Genomic DNA, 23,848 nt, shown 5'->3' on the forward strand with positions numbered 1-23,848 from the left:
TTACAGATGAGGTAACTGAGGCACAGGGAAGTTAAGTGGCTTGCCCAAGGTCGCACAGCAGATAAGTGGTGGGATGTCTCCACTTGGATGCCTGGCAAAACCGAACTGCTCCTCCTCCCTCCTAAATTTGCCCCTCCAAAGAGGACGGGCCCTGGGGGTCAGAGGATCTGGTTTTTCATCCCGGCTCCGCCACCTGCCTGCCACATGACCCTGGGCAAGTCACTTAACTCTTCTCGGCGTCGGTCCTCGTCGGTAAAATGGGGACTCGATACCCGCCGTTCCTCCTACTTAATCGGCGAGCCCCATGACGGACAGGTTTTGTTTTTTTTTTGTGACCTTGGGCAAGGCACTTCACTTCTCTGTGCCTCAGTTACCTCATCTCTAAAATGGGGAATAAGATTGTGAGCCCTGTGAGGTGACAGGAACCGTATCCAACCCGATTTGCTTGTATCCACCCTTGTGTTGAGTACGGTGCCTGGCACATAATAAGCGTTGAACAAATATAATCATTATTATTATTATTGAAGCCCTAGTTGTATCCAGGCTAGATTGTTGAATCAGCCGTCAAACTTACTATCTCCCTGCTTCCATCTTCTCCCATCCCTCCTACACACTGCCTCACAGGTCACGTTCCTGACGGGTCACTTGGCTCACATCGCTCTGGTCCTCAAAACACTCCCCTTGTCCCCCTGCATCAGGCAAAAACGTTCCTCAGGTGGGTCGGAGCGTCCCCCTCTGCCAGTTCGTCCCACATAACATGAGAGAATAATAATAATAATAATGTTGGTATCTGTTAAGCGCTTACTATGTGCAGAGCACCGTTCTAAGCGCTGGGGTAGACACAGGGGAATCAGGTTGTCCCACGTGGGGCTCACAGTCTTCATCCCCATTTTACAGGTGAGGTAACTGAGGCACAGAGAAGTGAAGTGACTCGCCCACAGTCACACAGCTGACAAGTGGCAGAGCCGGGATTCGAACCCATGACCTCTGACTCCCAAGCCCGGGCTCTTTCCACTGAGAGAAGTAGCGTGGCTCAGTGGAAAGAGCCTGCGCTTGGGAGTCAGAGGTCATGGGTTCTAATCCCGGCTCCGCCGCTTGTCAGCTGTGTGACTTTGGGCAAGTCACTTCACTTCTGGTGGGGATGAAGACTGGGAGCCCCACGTGGGACAACCTGATCACCTTGTATTCCCCCCCAGTGCTTAGAACAGTTCTTTGCACATAGTAAGCGCTTAACAAATACCAACATTATTATTATTATTATTATTACTATTATTATCATTATAATGTATCCTTTCCCTGCTCCTCTCCAAACCCATCTCTTTCTTCCTCTGACGCCCACTTTCTAACTGTTCCATGCCTTCAGCTCTCCCCCGTCTCCAGCCCCTCCCTCTCCCTGTTCTCCGGTGACTTGTAACTCCCTCCCTCTCCAGATGTGGAGGACCGCCGCCCTCCCTCCAATTCCCCGGGTGCTGAGTACAGTGAGTAAGCGCTTAGTAAATACCATTATTATATTCAAGCAGAAGCAGGATGGCCTAGTGGATAGAGCACGGGCCTGGGAGTCAGAAGAACCTGGGTTCTAATCCCATTCCACCCCTCATCTGCTGTGTGACCTTGGGCAAGTCGCTTCACTTCTCCGGGCCTCAGTTACCCCATCTGCAAAGTGGGGATTAAGACCGTGAGCCCCGTATGGGACGGGGACTGTGTCCAACGCGATTAGCTTGTGTCTACCCCAGTGCTTAGAACAGTGCCTGGCACATAGTAAGTGCTTAACAAATACCATGATTATATATTATTCCCTGTGCCTCAGTTACCTCATCTGTAAACCAGAGATTAAGATTGTGAGCCCCATATGGGACAGGGACCGTATCCAACCCGATTTGCTTGTATTCCCGACCCCTCTTAGTAGCAGCGTGGCTCAGTGGAAAGAGCCCGGGCTTGGGAGTCAGAGGTCATGGGTTCGAATCCAGGCTCAGCCACTTGTCAGCTGTGGGCAAGTCACTTAACTTCTCTGTGCCTCAGTTACGTCATCTGTAAAATGGGGATGAAGACTGTGAGCCTCACGAGGGACAACTTGATTACCCTGTATCTACCCCAGCGCTTAGAACAGTCCTCTGCACCTAGTAAGCGCTTAACGAATGCCAACATTATTATTATTATTGTTATTGTTATTGGTAATGCCTGGTACATAGCAAGCACTTAAATACCATTATTATTATTATTATATTCAAAGCTCTCCTGAAAGCTCACCCCCTGTGATATTCCTGTCCCGATGCATTCCCAGTATCGCAAGTCATGTAAACACCCCCAAGTCAGCTTGTAAACACCCCCCCCCCCAAGTCACCTCTGCCTCTGTTTACTAAATGTCCATCCTCAGTACTTTGGCAGGCACCTCTGTTTAGTGGTTCTTCCAAATGCTCATCTTTATAACTCCAAGCGCTTAGTACAGTGCTCTGCACATAGTAAGCACTCAAATACTATTGAATGAATAACTCTTAAGGAAAGCACTTCTTTGTCTCTCGTCTCTGTTAGAGGGCAAAGCTCCTTGTTGGGCAAGGACCGTGTCACTTCTCTGGTTTGGGCTTTTCAAAGAGTACAGCACGTTTGTCCCCAGCGGGTGGTCACTAAGTGCTATGATTACTACTATTTCTACGAAGGCCAAGTCAGAAAGTACAAATTTGAAAAGGCTGGAAGTAAAACGGGCACCCACCTGCGCAGTGGGTTTTGGCTGTTGCAACACAGGCAGTCAAATTGGATTTGGCTATGCAAAAGTTTCTGGAAATAAGTTGCCAGTGTGACTAAGTCAGAACCCCTGCTCTAGTGACTAGTTGTAATGTCTCGGAGTGACACCGTCTTTCCTAGAAAAGCTAACCACCGTGTAGAATTTTTGAAGCTTAGCTAGATTAGCCCGTGTTTAACTCTTTATTTGCAATTAAGTAGTCAAAAGACTTTGCACTACTTTTTGAGGGCGTCATAAAATAGTGGAACGCCAATTCGAACAAGCCCGGGTTCACTCCGGAAGTTTTCACAGGGACACTTCTTGGAGGTGATGAAAGCCCTAAGGAATAATTGAGTCTTAGAGTATAATACCTTTTTAAGCCAGAGGTACCGCTGATTCTTGAGCGATTTTATAAGGCGGAACAAAGCCAGTTTAGGAAGCAGTGGTGAAAAGTTTTTTGGGTTGGTTTTTTTTTTTTGCTTTAGGTCCAACGTAACACGTTTCGGGAGAAACATTTTCTGTTATAGTTTTATTCCCGAATCCTTGGGGAAATAGTTTTGTGGACTCTGCAGAGTTGCTTCTCTTTGGGGGGGAGGGGTGTCTGTGTGTGTCTGTGCTCTTTGGGTGAGTTTTTGAAAGAGGAAATGCAATCGCAAGAGTAAGTAGTTTTTGCTTTCCATTTCCTGTATCCGAAGGCTTTCGGAGTGGACGTCCTGTTTAAGATAAGAGCGGGGCGAGCCGGGTCGTGAACGCCAAGCTTAAAAACGCTTCTTGGAATTCTGAGTCACTGAGGTTGCTGCAACTCCCCTGCTTTTCTGGGTTGACCTCAAGTAAAATTTATTGCTCTAAACTGTTGCGTGCCCAGCGCTCTACACCCCCCCCCCCCCCGCCTCCTCCCCTCCGTCCCGTCTTCGTCGGAGGCTGGACCGATTCGATGCACCCCGGCCGGGGTCCGGGGGGAGAGAGGGAGGGAGTGTTTGTACAGTGCTCTGCACACAGTGAGCGCTCAATGAATACGATCGAATGAGTGAATGTTTGGTCCGATCCTTGGAGCAGCTCTGAGGGAAAGTGTGGCCCAGGCCCGGGCCCATGTCATCTTGCTTCTGTGGCCTCTCAGAGAGTCCGAAAAGGTTTGGGGGTCAACCGGGGGGGAGCGGAAGAGTGTGGTGGGAAAGGGCGGTTAGGGCGGTCTGGTCCCCTCGCCCATCCCTCTCTCTCCCCCTCCTTACGTACTCCTCCGCTAAGCCTGCCGTCACCCCAGCCCCTCGTCTGTCCCGCCCCCGGGCGGCCCCAGGACCGGGGAGGAGGAAAGCAGTGGCAAGACTCACACCTGCTCTACCGTTCATTCGTATTTATTGAGCGCTTACTGTGTGCAGAGCACTGTACTAAGGGCTTGGAGGATAATGGGTTTCAGTTGCGGGGAGCAGACTGGGAGGGAGGTGGAGTTTTTGGAGGTTGGGAAATGGAGGGGAAGGGTCTCGGCACCAGAGGATTCAGAGGGATCCACCCCAGTGTTTTATACAGCGCCGCTTGTCTGCTGCCGAGGCCTTAGGCAAGTCAGTTCTCTTCTCTGGGCCTCAGTTACCTCAGCTGTAAAATGGGGATCGAGGCTGCGAGTCCCACGTGGGACAGGATTAGCTTGTATCCACCCCAGCTCATAATAATAATAATAATGATGGCATTTGTTAAGAGCTTACTATGTACCAAGCACTGTTCTAAGCGCCAGGGCAGATGCAAGTTGATCAGGTTGTCCCACGTGGGGCTTACACTCTTGATCCCCATTTTACAGATGAGGTAACTGAGGTACAGAGAAGTGAAGAGACTTGCCCAAAGTCACTCAGCTGACAAGTGGCGGAACCGGGATTAGAACCCACAACCTCTGACTCCCAATCCCGAGCTCTTTCCGCTAAGCCACGCTGCTTCTACGTGCAGTGCTTGATGTCTAGTAAACGTTTAACAAGTACCTTAATTATAACTATTAAGTAATATGCTGTGGTGTCGAAACTAGAACCCAGGCCCTCTGACTCCCGTTAATTCATTCGGTCGTAATTATTAAGTTAAGTGCCTTCTGTGGGCAGAGCACTGTTTTAAGTGCTTGGGAAAGTACAGTACAAATGGAAAGAGCATGGGTTTAGGAATCAGAGGTCGTGGGTTCTAATCCTGGCTCCGCCACTTGTCAGCTGTGTTACTGCCTGTAACCTGAGATACCGCCACCGAGAGTGCCTCACCATTACATTAATAATAATAATAATAAATAATAATAATGCTGGCATTTGTTAAGTGCTTACTATGTGCAAAGCACCATTCTAAGCGCTGGGGGGGGATACAAGGTGATCAGGTTGTCCCACGTGGAGCTCACAGTCTTCATCCCCATTTCACAGATGAGGGAACTGAGACTCAGAGAAGTGAAGTGACTTGCCCAAAGTCACACAGCTGACAAGCGGTGGAGTTGGGATTAGAACCCATGACCTCTGACTCCCAAGCCTGGGGTCTTTCCACTGAGCCACGCCGCTGGAGGACCTTGTGCCCTTTTCTGTCCGGGGTGGAAATAAATGGTCTTTCCTGCCCGTTGGTTAACTTTCACAGACACAGTCTGTGCGTTTGCAATAGTCCATTCTCTCTCCATAGCGGGGTAAGGGAAGCTCGGTGGAGATGAACCGGAACGCTCGATGCCCGCAAATCTCTTTTCTTCAGATGCTTAGGAACGTTACGTCTCAGATTTATTAGAAGATGGATGATGTGTTACCTAGCCCACAAAACAATACATCTCTTCCTTTTCCGCAGGCAGACGTCCAGCTGGGTTTGGAAATGCAGCCGTGGTATCCCGTTATAAAGCAAGAAAGTGACCGGGCTTCTCCATCGCAGTCATTCATCCATCCAAGGTAATAGTAATAATAATGTCGGTATTTGTTAAGCGCTTACTGTGTGCAGAGCACTGTTCTGAGCGCTGGGGGAGATGCAGGGTCATCAGGTTGTCCCACGTGAGGCTCACAGTCTTCATCCCCATTAGAAAGATGAGGTAACTGAGGCCCGGAGAAGTGAAGTGACTTGTCCACAGTCACCCAGCTGCCAAGTGGCAGAGCCGGGATTCGAGCCCACGACCTCTGACTCCCAAGCCCGGACTCTTTCCACTGAGCCACGCTGCTTCCCCGAAGGTACCCGAACCTCACCGAGATCTCGATGCAGCGATCGGATTTACTGAGCACTCACCGTGTGCGGAGCGCTGTAAAAAGGGCATGGGAGAATACAGGACAACAGAGTTGGTAGACGTGTTCCCTGCCCACCTCGATCTTACAGAGTAGAAGACTCTACCTTATTGAGTTTGATATTCAGACCTGGGAAATGAAAGATTTTGAACAGCAATTCGTTGTTACTTTAAAAAATACCTTTCCTTCTTCTGCCGTTCTGCTTTTCAGCTACTACCTATACATGTGTGATAAAGTGGTGGCCCCGAACGTTTCCCTCACCTCTGCTGTGCCCCAGCGTAAAGAAGCCCCAAAAGCTGAGGGTAAGATCACCGAGGTAAAGAAGTCATTACCGGAACAGGTAGAGAAAGCACAGAACGGTGGGAAACATCAAAAGGCCGTCTCCTATCCAGAACTTTCCCTTGAGGAGCAGGAAAGGATAGACTTAAAAACAAGTCGAGAAGTCTATAATCGTAAAGGTGAGTCCGTCAAAATTCACTCTCACTCCTCTCTCCCCCCAGCTTTTCGGTAGTCAGCACTTACTATGTGCCAGGCACTGTGCCAAGCACTGGGATAGATGCAAGATGATCAGGTTGGACACAGCCACTGTCCCACGTGGGCCTCCCTGTCTGTGTCCCCATTTTGCAGAAGAGGGAACTGAAGCACAGAGAAATGAAGTGACTTGGGCAAGGTCACATCCCCGACGAGTGGCAGAGCCGGGATTGGAACCCAGCACCTCTGACTCCCAAACCTACGCTCTTTCCACTGGGCCGCTCTGCTTCCTAGCTTCGTTCCCTCGATCGGGTTAAAGAAAAATTCTATTATTTTTAAGATGGGTCAATCAGTGGTATTTATTGAGCACTTCCTCGAGGCAGAACACTGTACTGAGTGCTTCGGGAAGTACAACAGATTCACATCCATTTATGTTTATGTAAAGAAAGAAATTATGGATAGATAGGTAAGTGCTTTGGGGCTGATTTTCTTTTCCTGAGAAATATTTCCACCCAAAGTTTTCTCACCGCATAGTCTGGATGTTTGAGTTCCCAGCCGAAATGCCTCCAATATTTGAAAGATTTTTCCACTGTTCACAGCTTGAGTAATGATTCTTAACGACTTCCATGTTTTTCTGTCTCCCGAAGATGCCCCCGTGCCAACAGATTCCACCGGTAGGAAGAACACGGAGCCCGGCGCAAACGGCAAGAGCAACGAAACGAACAAGGCGGAAATGGGCCGAGAGACCCGGGCTTCACCCCCGGCTTGCGTTAAGGACATCAGCTGTGAAGACGATAAGGGAAGGATCATGGAGGCGGTGATGAACACCTACATAAAGCAACAGGAAAAGCTGAACTCCATTTTGCAGAAAAAGCAGCAACTTCAGATGGTAAGTGGCATGCAACTGATTGTTGCATTCTGTGAGTGATTTACTCTGGGGTGAATTTCTCTGGCCTTATAACTGCTATGAAAGAAAAGTCGCTGCGATGCAAAGGAACTTCGTAGTAGAAACGACGGCAGGTTTTATCCTGGAGCATCCAGATTTCAAGTCAAAAAAGTGAAGACCAAATTGAAAAACTCTGAAGTCAAAAAAAAAACGTTAGAAAGTTCTTGTTCACCAAGGCAAGGACATTGAATGTACTGGCCCACACTTTAAAGCCCCGGGATCTCTTTTCCTTGACCCTCAAAGAGTGTGATGTTCTTGCCAGAACGTGGGGTTTTATCACTGCAGCGGTAAAATTAAAATTCATAATGTTATAGTGGATTTAAATCGGTGTCGTCCAAAGATTTGAGGGGAAAAATACACCTTTAAGGAAATTTCAGCCATAGTCGCTGTGTCGTAGCATTTTTCTCTCAAACATAACAACACCGTACCGCCCAGGAGAAATTGGCCAGTATCTGAAAATCATAAAGACCGGGCAGCTGTTTGAAGACCGTCATTTTCTTCCCAAAAATTTTTTCTAAATTCCCAGGTTGTTGATTTCCCGTCCTCTGTCTCCTCTATCTATCCTCTATCTAGATAAGATCGGTGGGGGCGCGCTACTTCTCCCTCGGCTGCCTTTCTGCTTTCTGTCCCCCTCCTCGTGTCTCTCCTTGTGCTGGCTCTGCTGCTTCATCTCTCTGCTCTGTTCCCCTCTGTCTGCTCTTGTGTATCTGCCGTTGTGTACCTATGTGTCTGTGTGGGTGTAGCCCCGCCTGTCCCTCTGGATATCTCTGTCCGGTTATTTTTTGTGCGTCCGTTTCTGAGGGTGGGTGTTTTGTGGCCGCCCGTGTAGCCGTGTGTCCTTGCGTCTGTGCCCTCCTCCTTCTGCATTTTCCTCTTCCGTGTGTGGGAGTGCGTTTGCATGTGGTTGTGCACGCAAGACGTGTTGTGCTTGCTTAGGTCTGCCTGATTTTGTGTGTATGTGTGTGTGAGAGTGAGGTTGGCAGGGAGGAACCCGATTAATCGTATTTACTGAGAGCTTGCCGTGTCCATAGCGCTGTACTAAGTGCTTGGAAGAATACAGTAATAATTTAATAATTTTGGTATTTGTTAAGCGCATACTATGTGCAGAGCACTGTTCTAAGCGCTGGGGTAGATACAGGATCATCAGGTTGTCCCACTTGAGGCTCACAGTTAATCCCCATTTGACAGATGAGGTAACTGAGGCCCAGAGAAGTGAAGTGACTTGCCCACAGTCACCCAGCTGACAAGTGGCAGAGCTGGGATTCGAACTCATGACCTCTGACTCCCAAGCCTGTGCTCTTTCCACTGAGCCACGCTGCTTCTCTGTAGAACAGGGTTGGTGAACACGTTCCATGCCCACAACGGGCTTACAGTCTAATGAATTAATTGTGTTATTTGTGAAGAGTTTACTCTGTGCCAGGCACTGTACTAGGCGCTGAGGAGGACTACTAGCAAATTGGGTTGGACCCAATCCGTGTCCCAAATCGGGTTCACGGTCTTAATCCCCCTTTTGCAGATGAGGTAACCAAGGCCCAGAGAAGTGACGTGACTTACCCAAGGACACTTAGCAGACAAGTGGCAAAGCGGAGATTAGAACTCTTGACCTTCTGACTCCCAGGCCAGCGCTCAAGCCACTAGGCCTCGTTGCTTCTCTAGACTTCCTGGGTTGCAGGTCCTGCACTGGTGATGTAGAGAAGCAGCGTGGCTCAGTGGAAAGAGCCCGGGCTTGGGAGTCTGAGTTCATGGGTTCGAATCCCGGCTCTGCCACTTGTCAGCTTTGTGACTGTGGGCAAGTCACTTCTTGCCTCATCTGTAAAATGGGGATCAACTGTGAGCCTCACGTGGGACAACCTGATTACCCTGTATCTCCCCAGCGCTTAGAACAGTGCTCTGCACATAGTAAGCGCTTAACAAATGCCAACATTATTATTATTATTATGTAGTTCCCTCAGCGGGCAGATGGGCCAGGGGCTTGCGGTGAAGGCGGGAAGTGGTGTCAGACCCCCCGGCTCCAGCTTCGAGGTCGGAGGGGTGGCCGGGGGGTGGTGCTGCCCTCTTAGAGCTCTGAGGTCTCTGGTTCTGAGCTCTGTGAACCCTGCACCTACTCTTCCCCTGATAATAATAGTAATCATAATAATCACGGTGCTTGTTAAGTGCTTACTATGTGCCAAGCGGTGTTCTAATCCCTGGGGTAGATACAGATCCATCAGGTTGGACCCAGTCCCTGTCCAACATTGGGCTCAAGCTCTTAATCCCCCTTTTTTTTTTTACAGATGAGGTAACTGAGGCCCAGAGAAGTCAAGTGACTTGCCCAAGGTCACACAGCAGACAAGTGGTGGAGCCGGGATAAGAACCCTCGGCCTTGTGACTCCCAGACCCGTGCTCTATCCACTGCACCATGCTGTGAGCCCGTCGTGGGGCAGGGATTGTCTCTATCTGCTGCCCGCTTATCCATTCCAAGCGCTTAGTACGGTGCTCTGCAGACAGTAAGCGCTCAATAAATGCGACTGAATGAATGAATGAATTGCAGGGGCCAGGCTTCGGTAAATAATAATAATAATGATGTTGGTATTTGTTAAGCGCTTACTATGTGCCGAGCACCGTTCTAAGCGCTGGGGTAGACACAGGGGAATCAGGATGTCCCACGTGGGGCTCACAGTCTTAATCCCCATTTTACAGATGAGGTAACTGAGGCACAGAGAAGTGAAGTGACTCGCCCACGGTCACACAGCTGACAAGTGGCAGAGCTGGGATTCGAACTCATGACCTCTGACTCCAAAGCCCGTGCTCTTTCCACTGAGCCACGCTGTTTCTGGTAGCTTCGGTAGCCCTACCTCCCCCCGTGGTTACATCCCAGGGTGGGTGTCAGCTGCGCCCCCATTCCTTTCCCTCTGTGGTATTGGTATTTGTATTTGTTAAGCGCTTACTATGTGCCAAGCACTGTTCTAAGCGCTGGGGTAGACACAGGGGAATGAGGTTGTCCCACGTGGGGCTCACAGTCTTAATCCCCATTTTACAGATGAGGGAACTGAGGCACAGAGAAGTTAAGCGACTTGCCCACAGTCACACAGCTGACAAGCGGCAGAGCTGGGATTCGAACTCCTGAGCCCTGACTTCAAAGCCCGTGCTCTTTCCACTGAGCCAGTTAGAAGGCAATTAGCAGCCGAGGGTTTTGCCCGTCTTGTTTGGGGCTCCCTTGGTCAGCCGAAAGATTGATTGGAGTGGATGATTTGAGCAGCACGGCTTAAGAGCAAGTGTGTAGGTAAAGCAGACATCTAGCAAGGTTGAAACAGCGTGGCTCAGTGGAAAGAACCCGGGCTTGGGAGTCAGAGGTCATGGGTTCGAATCCCGGCTCTGCCACTTGTCAGCTGTGTGACTGTGGGCGAGTCACTTCACTTCTCTGGGCCTCAGTTACCTCATCTGTAAAATGGGGATTAACTGTGAGCCTCAAGTGGGACAACCTGATGACCTTGTATCTCCCCCAGCGCTTAGAACAGTGCTCTGCACATAGTAAGCGCTTAACAAATACCGACATTATTATTATTATTATTATTATTATTGAAGAGACTTGCCCTCTTATTCTTGTGGGCAGGCTGAAAGGAGTAGGATGGGCTTGGCATAGTGGGTGAAGAGGGGTTGTGGGAGAGACCGGCTGTTTAGGGATGGTCGGATGGGTCTTGGGTAGCCAGAAGGAGAGGACACCCCATATCTAGTGCTGAGTTCATTCATTCATTCAATAGTATTTATTGAGCGCTTACTCTGTGCAGAGCACTGTACTAAGCGCTTGGAATGGACAATTCGGCAACAGATAGAGACAATCCCTGCCCCTTGACGGGCTTACGGTCTAATCGGGGGAGACGGACAGACAAAAACAATAGCAATAAAAAGAATCAAGGGGATGAACATCTCATTAAAACAATAGCAAATAAATAGAATCAAGGTGATATACATCTCATTAATAAAATAAATAGGGTAATGAATATATGTACAGTTGAGCCGGCGAGTACAGTGCTGAGGGGAAGGGAGGCGGGAGGAGCAGAGGGAAAGGGGGTTAAAAGAGGGCTTAGCTGAGGGGAGGTGAAGGGGGGTAGAGGGGGAGCAGAGGGAAAAGGGGAAGCTCAGTGTGGGAAGGCCTCTTGGAGGAGGTGAGCTCTCAGTAGGGCTTTGAAGAGGGGAAGAGAGTTAGTTTGGCAGAGGTGAGGAGGGAGGGCATTCCGGGAAAGCGTGAGGATGTGGGCCAGAGGTCAATGGTGGGATAGGCGTGAATGGGGGATGGTGAGGAGGTGAGCGGCAGAGGAGCAGAGTGTACGGGGTGGGCAGTAGAAAGAGAGAAGGAAGGTGAGGTAGGAGGGGGCAAAGGGATGGACAGCCTCGAAGCCTAGAGTGAGATGTTTTTGTTTCGTGCGGAGGTCGATGGGCAGCCGCTGGAGGTTTTTAAGAAGGGGAGTGACGGGCCCCGAGCATTTCTGCAGAAAGATGAGCCGGGCAGCGGAATGAAGAATAGACTGGAGCCGGGAGAGACGGGAGGAAGGGAGATCAGAGAGAAGGCTGACACAATAATCCAGCCGGGAGATTATGAGAGCCTGTAGCCGTAAGGCAGCCGTTGGGTGGAGAGGAAAGGGTGGATCTTGGCGATGTTGTGAAGGTGAGACCCGCAGGTTTTGGTGACGGATCGGATGCGTGGGGTGAACGAGAGAGCCGAGTCAAAGATTCATTCATTCATTCATTCAGTAGTATTTATTGAGCGCTTACTATGTGCAGAGCACTGTACTAAGCGCTTGGGATGAACAAGTCGGCAACAGATAGAGACAGTCCCTGCCGTTTGACGGGCTCACGGTCTAATCGGGGGAGACGGACAGACGAGAACGATGGCGATAAATAGAGTCGAGGGGAAGAACATCTCGTAAAAACAATGGCGACTAAATAGAATCGAGACGATGTACAATTCATTAACAAAATAAATAGGGTAATGGAAATACATACAGTCGAGCGGACGAGTACGGTGCTGTGGGGAGGGGAAGGGAGAGGTGGAGGAGCAGAGGAAAGAGGGGAAAAAGAGGGTTTAGCTGCGGAGAGGTAAAGGGGGGATGGCAGAGGGAGTAGAGGGAGAAGAGGAACTCAGTCTGGGAAGGCCTCTTGGAGGAGGTGAGTTTTAAGTAGGGTTTTGAAGAGGGGAAGATAATGAGTTTGGCGGAGGTGAGGAGGGAGGGCGTTCCGGGACCGCGGGAGGACGCGGCCCGGGGGTCGACGGCGGGATGGGCGAGACCGAGGGACGGTGAGGAGGTGGGCGGCGGAGGAGCGGAGCGTGCGGGGTGGGCGGTGGAAAGAGAGAAGGGAGGAGAGGTAGGAAGGGGCGAGGTGACGTAGAGCCTCGAAGCCTAGAGTGAGGAGTTTCTGTTTGGAGCGGAGGTCGATAGGCAACCACTGGAGTTGTTTAAGAAGAGGAGTGACAGGCCCAGATCGTTTCTGCGGGAAGATGAGCCGGGCAGCGGAGTGAAGAATAGACCGGAGCGGGGCGAGAGAGGGGGAAGGGAGGTCAGAGAGAAGGCCGACACGGTAGTCTAGCCGGGATATAACGAGAGCCCGTAACAGTAAGGTAGCCATTTGGCTGGAGAGGAAAGGGCGGATCTTGGCGATATCGTATAGGTGAGACCGGCAGGTCTCGGTAACGGATAGGATGTGTGGGGTGAACGAGAGAGACGAGTCAAGGATGACACCGAGATCGCAGGCCCGAGAGACGGGAAGGACGGTGGTGCCATCCACGGTGATAGAGAAGTCTGGGAGAAGACCGGGTTTGGGAGGGAAGATGAGGAGCTCAGTCCCAAAGATGACACCGAGGTTGCGGGCCTGAGAGACGGGAAGGATGGTCGTACCGTCCACGGAGACAGGGAAGTCAGGAAGAGGACAGGGCTTGGGAGGGAAGATGAGGAGCTCACTTTTGGACATGTTAAAAAAGAGGGCTCACCCCTTGCCGTGCCATTGCGATTGCAGTGCCGTGACTCGGATTCGAACCGAGGTTGCTGCGGCCACAACGCAGAGTACTAACCACTATGCGATCAATAAATAGAATCGAGGGGATGTATACCTCATTAACAAAATAAACAGGGTAATAAAAATATCTAAGCGAGAAGCAGGACGGCCTAATGGATAGAGCACGGGCCTGGGAGTCAGAAGGTCATGCCTTCTAATTTCGGCTCTGCCTCTCACTGCACATAGTAAGTGCTCAGTAAATACAACTGATTGATTGACTACTCTGTCCTTCAAGCACTCTAGATGGTACATACCCATAATTTATTTTAAGCCTCTCAGGCTTTGTGACCTCGGCAAGTCTCACTTCACTTCTCTAGGCCTCGGTTACCTCATCTGTAAAAAATGGGGATTAAGAGTGTGAGCCCAATGTGGGACAGGGAATGTGTCCAATTTGTTGAATTTGTATCTACCCCAGGGCATAGAAGAGTGTCTGGCAACATAATGCTTAACAAAAACCGTAATGATTATTATTATTGTTGTTATTATTAAGTGGGTGCTCCCCACTTAGGTCATAGTCATATATATACCCACAAGTATGTTTATTCTAGGCTAATCTTTTATGTGGAAAGTTGACTGGCGAGCACTAGGGCTCATTTTGAAGACTGGTGAAATGGTTTGGTTTTAATTTCTCCCAATCAATCAATCATATTTATTGAGAGTTTACTGTGTGCAGAGCACTGTACTAAGCACTTGGGAGAGTACAATGCAACAGAGTTGGTAGACCCGTTTTCCTGCCCACCAGGAGATTTCAATTAGAGAGAGAGAGACAGACATTAAAATAAATTATGGATTCGAGAAGCAGCGTGGCTCGGTGGAAAGAGCCCAGGCTTGGGAGTCCGAGGTCATGAGTTCGAATCCCAGCTCTGCCACTTGTCACCTGTGTGACTGTGGACAAGTCACTTCACTTCTCTGGGCCTCAGTTCCCTCGTCTGTAAAATGGGGATTAAGACTGTGAGCCTCATGTGGGACAACCTGATGACCCTGTATCTACCCCACCGCTTAGGATAGTGGTCTGCACACAGTAAGCGCTTAACAAATAACATTATTATTATTATTACCATCTAGAAGGACAGAGGATTAATCAGTCAGTTGTATTTATTGAGCAATTACTGTGTGCAGAGCACTGTACTAAGCCCTTGGGAGAGTACAGCAGAATTAGGTAATCAGACTATAGTCCTGTTTACTTGAGAGACTTTTTAAAAAGTGTTTTCAGGGCATGCCCTGCACAGAATAAGCACTGAATAAATACCACTGATAGATTGGTTTTAGTATAATGGAAAGAAATCCTTCTTTTGATGACCATTCTCCTCTCTTTATAGGAAGTGGAAATGTTAAGTAGTTCGAAAGCTATGAAAGAACTCACGGAAGAGCAGCAGAATTTACAGAAGGAACTTGAGTGCTTGCAGACCGAGCATGCTCAGAGAATGGAGGAGTTTTACATCGAACAGAGAGACTTGGAGAAGAGGCTGGAACAGGTGATGAAGCAAAAATGTACCTGCGACTCAAATTTAGAAAAAGACAAAGAAGCCGAGTATGCAGCCCAGGTAAGAAGTAAATATTTTTACCAGTCCTCCTTGTTTGTGCCTCATAAAAAGCACTGTTGATTCTGAAAGATGCCTCTTTAGTGGTAATTTACTGACAAACTTGTCTTATAGGGGAAGTACTTGAATTCGAAAATTTAGACACAGACCCTAGCACTCCACAATCTTAAAAAAAAACCAAAACTCATGTTCAATTAAACTTTCAACATCTAAGCCATAAAATGGAAGGCGTTCTGTGATTGCCAACTCCTGAAACTCAAAAACGAATGCTTTATTTTAAGCACTCGAGAACTGACTTGCTAGACTAAGCTTTTACATTGTGAAACCATTTTGTAAAGTAATAATTTTGTGATACCCAGCCCGTTGTAATTTTAACTTCTGCTGTTTAACCACCCTGAAAAACGGGAAATCTACAACTCCGGGAAGAAGGTAGAGCAGGAGGGCACAGAAGGTGAAGGAGGCTGGTTTGATTCATTCTTATTGGCAGAGTACAGTGTTGTCTGGAGGTCTGGCATTCTGGTGTCCCCCACCCACTTAGAACACTCCCACAGCCCCCTCGGGACATCTTATCTCCTATTTTGGGGCCAAAAAAAGAAAATGCAATTGATTTGAATGCAGATAGGTAATCTAGCAGTGTAATCCCATTTCTCTGGTTATCGAATGTTGCCTTGAAATAGTTTTAGAGCTTGTATGTTTGTTCTTCTAGTAGCTTCCTGGGGTGAGTTGAATTGGGCTAGAGCTCTTCTCCACCCTCCGGCCCCAACCCTAAGCCTCTCCTTGGTCCATCCCTGCTCCCGGTTCTGCAGCTTGAGCCGTGGAAGGAGAAGAGGAGGGTGGTGGTGCACGGCGCAGGACCCCTCACTATGATTAAAGTTCAAAGAGAGAAAAAATCCTGAAGACAGGCAGGGGGTGCGGAGCCTGAATTTGGGGGCAGGATCCCATGTGGGCAAGAAAGCTGCAAGGAGCTGGATGGGAGGAGGGAGGAGGGATAGATCTGCTTCACATCCTCCAAGAAACATTCCCTAAGCCCTCCTCTCCTCTTCCCCCACTCCCTCTCTTGCTCCTCTCTTACTTGCTCCTTCATTCATCCTCCCTCCCACCCCCACAGCACATATACATATATCTGTATATATCTGCAATTTTTTTATTCATTCATTCACCTATTTATTATTTATATTAGGGTCTGTCTCCCCCTCTAGACTGTGAGCTGGTTGCGGGCAGGAGTGCGTCCATTTGGTGTTAGATCGTACTCTCCCAAGCAGTTAGTATGGTGCTTATGTACACAGTAAGCACTCAATAAATGTGACCGAATGAATTAATTTAATTTAACTTACCTGTAGTGCTTGGCCATCACGTCAGGACTCCCAGGATGACGCCTAATCAGTTAATACAGTCAAATCTGGGAAAACATACATGCCGCCGTATTTTTGAAGAATGTAGTCCAATTCATTTATTTATTCATGCATTCAGTCGTATTTATTGAGCGCCTACTGTGTGCAGAGCACTGTACTAAATGCTTGGAAAGTACAGTTCAGCAGTAGAGACAATCCCTGCCCACTACAAGCTTACAGTCTAGAAGGGGGGAGACAGACGTCAAAACAAGTGTTGACTTGTTTTGGCATCAATACCATCAATATAAGTAAATAGAATTACAGATATATACATATGAAAACAAACAGGCATTACTGTAAATAAATAGAATTATAGATATGTACATATGTCCACAAGTGCTGTGGGGTGTGGACGTGGGGTAGAGTAAAGGGAGGGAGTCGGGGAGATGGGGAGCTGAGGAAAAGGGGGGGCTTAATCCGGGAAGGCCTTTTGGAGAAGGTGAGCCCTCAGAAAGGCTTTGTAGGGGGGAAGTGTGGTTGTTTGGCAGATTTGAGGAGGGGAGGGTGTTCCAGGCCAATGGTAGGACTTGGGCCTGGGGTCGGCGGCGAGACAGGCGAGAAGGAGGCCCAGTGAGGAGGTGAGCAGCAGAGGAGCAGAATGTGCGGGCTGGGCTGGAGAAGGAGAGAAGGGAGGAGAGGTAAGAAGGGGGCAAGGGGATGTTCAGCTTTGAAGCCAAGAGTGAGGAGTTTTTGCTTGATACGAAGGTTGATAGACCACCACTCGAGATTTTTTGAGGAGGGGGTGACGTGCCCAGAGCGTTTCTGTAGAAAGATAATCTGAGCAACAGAATGAAGTATAGACTGAAATGGGGAGAGTCAGGAGGTTAGGAGGTCAGAAAGGAAGCTGATGCAGTAATCCAGGCGGGATATGATGAGAGATTGTACTAACATGGGAGCGGTTTGGATGGAGAGGAATGGGCGGATCTTGGCGATGTTGTGAAGGTGAGTCCGGCATCGTGGGATCTGCTTGTTTTTCCCTTTGGACTAAATCCCTTGTTTATGTATCAGGTATTTATCAGCAAAGTTGCAGCAGGAAGAGAAAGCCCATCGTGGGCAGGGATTGTCTGTCTTTATTGCTGCATTGTATTTTCCAAGCACTTAGTCCAGTGCTCTGCACACAGTAAACGCTCAGTAAATACGATTGAATGAATGAATGAATTCAATTGGATTTAAGGAGGAATTTCTTTGACCGTGAGACCAAGACACCAAAGTAGGCTATCTAGGAGGGTTTTGTAGTCTCCCTAGGAGATGGTCTTTGGTTTTGGTTTTGTTTTTTTTTTAAATGCAAACAACTCTTCAAACCCTCCAATCATGGATGTATTGGTCTCTCACCTGTGTCATGGCAAAGGGCTAACGCAGAGAATCTCTGTGATCATATTCATAGGGCAGATGTGGCAGATGTCCTAAATTCTTTAGGATTTTGTTTCCTAGATTTTTTTCCACGGTGTCCTTGGACGGTGTTGTTTAGCGAGCTCCCACTGTGTCCATCTTTACCATGTGAACTGTTCAGTTGCGACTATTGGACGCAGCCTTATACGTGCCCGTATTCAACTGATTGTACTGTGGAGTTGATTTTATAAACTCTCCTAGAGCTGTAGAATTGTGTGTAGTAAAACCAGAATTGAAGTTGGACTCTTTTTCAATTGTGCAGTTGGCAGAACTGAGGCAGAGATTGGATCACGCGGAGGCCGACAGACAAGAACTTCAGGACGAGCTGCGACAGGAACGAGAAGCAAGACAGAAATTAGAGATGATGATAAAGGAACTGAAGCTTCAGATTTTGAAATCTTCAAAGACCGCTAAAGAGTAAAAACCATGGGAGGCGAATCCATGCATCTGCTCCAAACAGGGTTTTTTTTTTTATAGTTGAACTGAGAGCAACTCACCTATGTGCGGAAAAGACAAGGCACTCTGTTGATTCCTAGTTCCCAGAGAAGGTGAAGAGATTATATATTAGTATATGCATTTTTAGATTTTCCAAATGGATGAAAATCTGGGCTTCTTTGTACTCCTGTTTTTTCTGAAACAGCTAGTAGCAACAATGAAACCTTCTGTTTTCAAGCAGTAGATGTCTGTCTATATTTCTAATGCAAACTTGACACCTGGGTGACTTTATAAAGCAGCACTGTATAATAAGCAAACACACCGATGGTCATTACCCCTTGTTCATATCCTGGCTTTAGGAGCACTTTTTTAGAGATGTTTCCTTGTAGGGGGGGTCTTCATATTTCCAGATTATTTAGCAGTCCAAAAGAGTCTCCCCTTAGTCTGGCGTGGTCCGGAACAGACATTTACAGTCTTATTTCTTTGAAACTGATGTCGGAGTAGCCTGCCAAATCGGAAACGTGACTCCATTTTCTAATTCTGAGTATGGCTTTTTTTTTCATAAACTGTTCTTTTTAATGTAAACTATTAATCAACATCAATAGAAGAATGTGTGATTTCATTAATGAGGCTAGACTATTCCCTCATTGGTATAATTGAAGTGGGATAACATGATTTGTTAGACATCGCTGATGGAAAAAAGAACAGTTGGAATTGCAGTGCGATTTACTTCCGTAAAAGAAAAAGAATGTAGCCTCTTCAGGCAGCAGCTGAGGAAGGTTGAACAAGAGGTAATAATTGGAACTTTCTTTAAATCTCTGAGCTTCTAATGTTAGGGTGAGTAGTGGTATGAAAATCTAAATACTCTTGGGGAAAAAAAGGTAGTTACGAATGTAAATCAGCTACTTTGGCATCCATAAATCTTCTGTACAGTTTTTTTGCTATGTAGTTATGGGTCTTAATGACATTTATATGGTGGGTTTGTTTTTCTTCCAAATGTAAAATATAAAGGTCATTTGAAATCTTTGTATGTTTAAATGTCAAAGGAAATCTTCTCAGAATCTGCACGAGTGGACTCTGTTCATTTAACTCAACATTAAAATCAGGAATTTGTTGTTTTCAGATATCAGTGCATCATAATTTCACAGAGCTTGTCAGGTATTTTTCACCAAAGGTTCTGTAGATTACTTTCATTGTTCAAAAGCAAGACAAAGGGATTCCAAGATTTGGAAAAAGAAACGCTTGCACTTTTATTTTTTGCACCAATAATCTAGAATTCTTTAATGGAAAACTTCATTAAAGGTGGTTTAAAAGATGTCAGTTAGACGTATTCAATAGTGCTCCCATTTTTTCAAGATATTCCCCGAAGTTACCGTTAATTGAAAGTGCTTTTCTGTGATTGCATGTTTTGGGTGTTTCCTCAGAAGGTGTTGTTGGAGAAGTTTTGGAGAAAGCCACTAATATGAAATCTGCACCTGTTTTTGTTAACCAGAACCTGCCAGGTGACTAAACAGGGAGGTAAAGTTTATTCTCTTGGAATGATGGAGATTTTCAAGGCACCAAAGTTCCATTTAGAAAATTACTGCTCCAAGCCGCTACTGGGTACCTAACGACCCTGAAAAGTTTTGTCCACCTCCCAAAGTGAGAAGGAATTTCTTCACTTGTCTAGGGTTGGTCTGATCCATTTCCACTTTCTCCCTAATACCTTTATTAAGAATGCTGCCCTACTAATTTGAGTTTGTCTCGTTCATTCATTCAATCATATTTATTGAGCGCTTACTAAGTGTGTGGGAGAGTACAGTTCAACAGTAAACATGACGTATTCCCTGCCCACAACGAGCTTACAGATCTCATCACAGAGACAAGGAAATATTCAAGTGACAGATACCTTTTACAATTTAAATTTAGCTTGGAGGAAATAAAACTGCGGTTGCGGAGTAATTCTTGTGAATTATCTGATCACACTCTCGCCACTCGTTTGCAAATGACAAAATACAATTTGGTTGAGATTTTCAGCACTTTCCTTCCATCGCTGATGGATGCACATTGGGATTTGCTTTATTTCTCCAGACCAGTGATTATGTATCTGCTTCCATCGGCCGTAAAAGGTAGGCTCAAGTTCACCATCACCTCAGAAATCCGATAACAAAAGACACCGATCTTTGGTAAATGCAAAGCTTTAGATTCTAAAATTTGCATCAATATTAAATTATTAGAGTCTTAATTTCAAATTAAGAAAACAATTTCAAGCCCTTTGAAAACAATTCCCGTACTCTGGGTAGTCTTAATTTTATGCCAGATGATCCATTGACGTGCCATAGTTTTGTGCCCAAATTCATCGAAAGATAGTTTTTTAGCAAATTGTAAATACAATACAAGTTTTAGATAAAATAGTTTTACGTAGGGCTGTTCCTCAAATTTACAATAGGTAAGACGACTTGTTTTATTTTCAAGCTTACGGAGCTTCGATACCTGCAGAAAGTTTTGAGAACCCATTTCCCGACACCTCTGATGAAAAACGTATCCTGTCAGTATGAACTACTCTTCTAGTCTTCGCATGCTCATTTTGTCCGTTAGTCGGTAGTAAAAAAGTCGTTTTTATCTCTAGATTAGGTGAGCCGAACTTATAGGGCGAGAAGATAGTCCCCAGGCTATCTTAATGTTGTTTCAGGGAAAAAAGCTTAAAAAGACAAAGTTTGATTTTAAAAGCTGCATTAAGGAACAGTCACTAAAAAGGAAGCACTTTTTAGGAAGAAAAATAGCATACGACTTAACTAGTTTATTGGGCTACGTTTTAATTTGGTGGGGGTTGAGCCGCCTGAGGGAAATGTTCAGAAAATAGTAAATCTTCTGCAATCTCGGCAGCTGTAAAACTGCCCTGATAAATAATTGCAACCATATAACACTATAAGGTTTGACAAAAATCTTAAAATCGATGAAGCCATGCTTTAGTTTTTGTAAAGCATATCCCCTAGCTTGAGTTCCTAGGTAAATAGGCATTTTACAACTTCTTGAACTAATTTTATAACATATTTAATATATTAACAGTTGAGATGTAAAATCATTTGTACATATTAAACTATTATAATGCAGTTACTAAAGTAGGAAGAGTAGAGGGAGTATAAGGCTACTTGCAGTTTAGTTCCATGTGGATTTTGGAAGTCATGAACAACCACTGATTTGCACATCTTTGGCTTCATCTTGGGGGAGAAGCGCTGATGACGGGGGCGATGAAAAGTACTTTCAAACTCTTCAGTTCCCTCGAATCGAAAAACTGGTGCTGAAGAAGTTGATCGTTCAATTACTTAACTGCCTTGCTCATTTTGTTGGGCTCATGGTTGGAAATTCTGTAACGATGGAATTGATTTTGCATTTCTTTGGCACTTCATGCATGTTAGACACGACAGAACATTATAGAAAACTAATGAATCACTGTCCTTTTGATGCTGAACATCTAATTCTGTGCTTGAAACTATTTAAGTATTTTTTATCTAAGCTGGCAACAGTAAAGTGTTCCTTATGGTAAAAACTGCAGGATTGAGTAATCACAACTTAAATCATTAAAAGAAATCATCACTTTAAAATAAGAAGGCTCCAGGGCATCTCTATTTTCAGGGAAACTGTCGAGTAGTTATATTGTGCTCCTTGCTTGTTGCATTGAGTTTAGAAGCCAAGTAAATTTCATTGACAACGTTTTATATTGCGAAAATTGGCAATCAAACCCGTCGGACATTTCGTAGCGTATTTCGTTGATTAGAATGGAAATGACCTCTGCAGTGTAACTGTTTCAGTTAGAGAATACTTGAAAGCGTTGATTGGTGATTTTCCTTAAGCACAGCAAAACAAAACCTATGAATGAATAAAACGCAAAGGAAACCTATTTTTTCAATGTACATACCTCACTTGAAAACCAAGAAAGCACAGTGTATTTAAAATAGTTCTAGTAAAGAAATGATTCTGTCTAAACGAGTTTGCTACTGTTAGGTTACTTTCTGGGCATAGCCGGTCTGTGATCAACATGTATGTGTCTCCATGTGCGCTGTTAGAATGATTTGTTTATCCATGTTATGCCAATTACAATAACCAGTTAAGTTCAGGCGTTTTTGATTTTCTATTCTATGAAGGCAGCAAAGTAGAATACCTATTCTGAAACTGTAGCAAAAAAATAAAATAAAGATCTGACAATGATCAGTGTATTAAGCATTTGAAAATATTTTGCCAATGATGTACAGTTTTATGGTAAAAGTTGCTGTGGTTGCATTACATGACACACAAAACTGTCCTCTACCTCATGTGAAATTAACAGATATTTTATATGGTTTTAGTAAAACAAGATGCATCTATCTATCTGGTCACTTAGTTTACAAATTTTGAATTATATTTATTGAAACATTACATACTGTGCTCTTAGCTTATACCTCAATTGTATTTTGTGCCATTTTCCATTTTCATGCTTTGTAAATATCTTGTATAGACTGGATTCAATTCCAAATAAAGAATTGAATGTCAAAATGTTTTCATGGTGTTTTTAGGCTACGTGCGTGAACTTAACCTTCTAATGCCGTTAAATGTTATTTCCTATCCAAGTACGTGGGTTGGTGTTTTTTTTTTAAGCTCAACGTACATAGTCCATTGTTCTGAAGCGTGTGGGCGTCTGTTAAAAAAGAAAACGCATAAAAAATCTAAATTTTAGTTTTTTTTCATTTCATTTATTGGTTCACTCTTCCCCTCACATAATATTTTGTGCCCTGGAAAAGAGAGCTTAAATGAAACTGCACTCCTATAAAAATTAATGGGTGAATAATTTGCTCTGAATAGTTTTTGTGCTGGAATTTTCCCCTTTAAAATTAGATCAGTTATGAGACATTTAATGAGCTCCGACGATGTTCAGTGCAGCATGTATAGCTGTTTTAACCCTTTTAAGTTCCGTGACTTCAGGCACAAAAAAATCAGTGGTTTTCAATTTTATTGTCATATAATTACCGGTGAGGTTTGTTTCCTTTCATTAACCATTCACATGACCAAAGAGAAGCGAGATTTTCCTTTTATAGCTTGACCCTCATGAGGAAACTTTTTAATGTGTTTGTGGAAAGAAATGCATTCAATTGTATTTATTGAGTGCTTATGGTGTGCAGAGTACTGTACTAAGCGCTTGGGAAAATACAGCAATAAACAGTGTCATTCCCTGCCCACACAAGCTTAGCAGTCTAGAAGTGGGGAAACAGACGTCAATCCAAATAAAACTATAGATCTGTACATAAGTGCTGTGGGACTGAGAGGGGGGAGGAGCAAAGGGAGCAAGTCAGGATGATGTAGAAGGGAGCGGGAGATGAGGAAAAGTTGGGTTTAGTCTGGGAAGGCCTCTTGGAGGAGGTGTGCCTCCAATAAGGCTGTGAAGGGGGTGGAGAGTGATTGTCTCCGGGATTTGAGGAGGGAGGATGTTCCAGGCCAGAGGCAGAATAGTGGTTAGGGATTGTCGGTGAGACAGTGAGAAGGTCAGTATTAGAGTAGCGAAGCGTGCGGGCTGGGTTGTAGGAGAGAAATGAGTTGAGGTCAGAGGGGGCAAGGTGATGGAGAGCTTTAAAGCCAATGGTGAGGAGTTTTTGTTTGATCCGGAGGTGGTTGCCCATGGGCAACCACTGGAGTTTTTCAAGGGGGGGATGACAAGTTCTGAATGTTCTTGTAAAAAAATGTTCCGGCAGCAGAGTGAAGTATGGCCCGGA

At 45.9% G+C, this 23,848-nt stretch overlaps 1 protein-coding gene across 3 annotated transcripts in view; it reads left to right on the forward strand.

The window, feature by feature from the left end:
- Positions 1–22,637, forward strand: part of SKIL (SKI like proto-oncogene) — a 44,612-nt gene extending 21,975 nt beyond the window's left edge. For all 3 annotated transcript variants that reach the window (XM_029061862.1, XM_029061864.2, XM_029061863.1), the window contains 5 exons: positions 5,501–5,598; positions 6,133–6,380; positions 7,041–7,282; positions 14,689–14,913; positions 17,953–22,637. In XM_029061862.1, the coding sequence (XP_028917695.1) occupies positions 5,501–5,598; positions 6,133–6,380; positions 7,041–7,282; positions 14,689–14,913; positions 17,953–18,111 (972 nt within the window). In that variant the 3' untranslated portion in view covers positions 18,112–22,637. The remainder of the gene's footprint in view (positions 1–5,500; positions 5,599–6,132; positions 6,381–7,040; positions 7,283–14,688; positions 14,914–17,952) is intronic.
- Positions 22,638–23,848: the final 1,211 nt, after the last annotated feature.

The sequence above is a fragment of the Ornithorhynchus anatinus genome, chromosome 1 (genome assembly GCF_004115215.2).
Source record: "Ornithorhynchus anatinus isolate Pmale09 chromosome 1, mOrnAna1.pri.v4, whole genome shotgun sequence".
NCBI classification, from domain to species: domain Eukaryota; kingdom Metazoa; phylum Chordata; class Mammalia; order Monotremata; family Ornithorhynchidae; genus Ornithorhynchus; species Ornithorhynchus anatinus.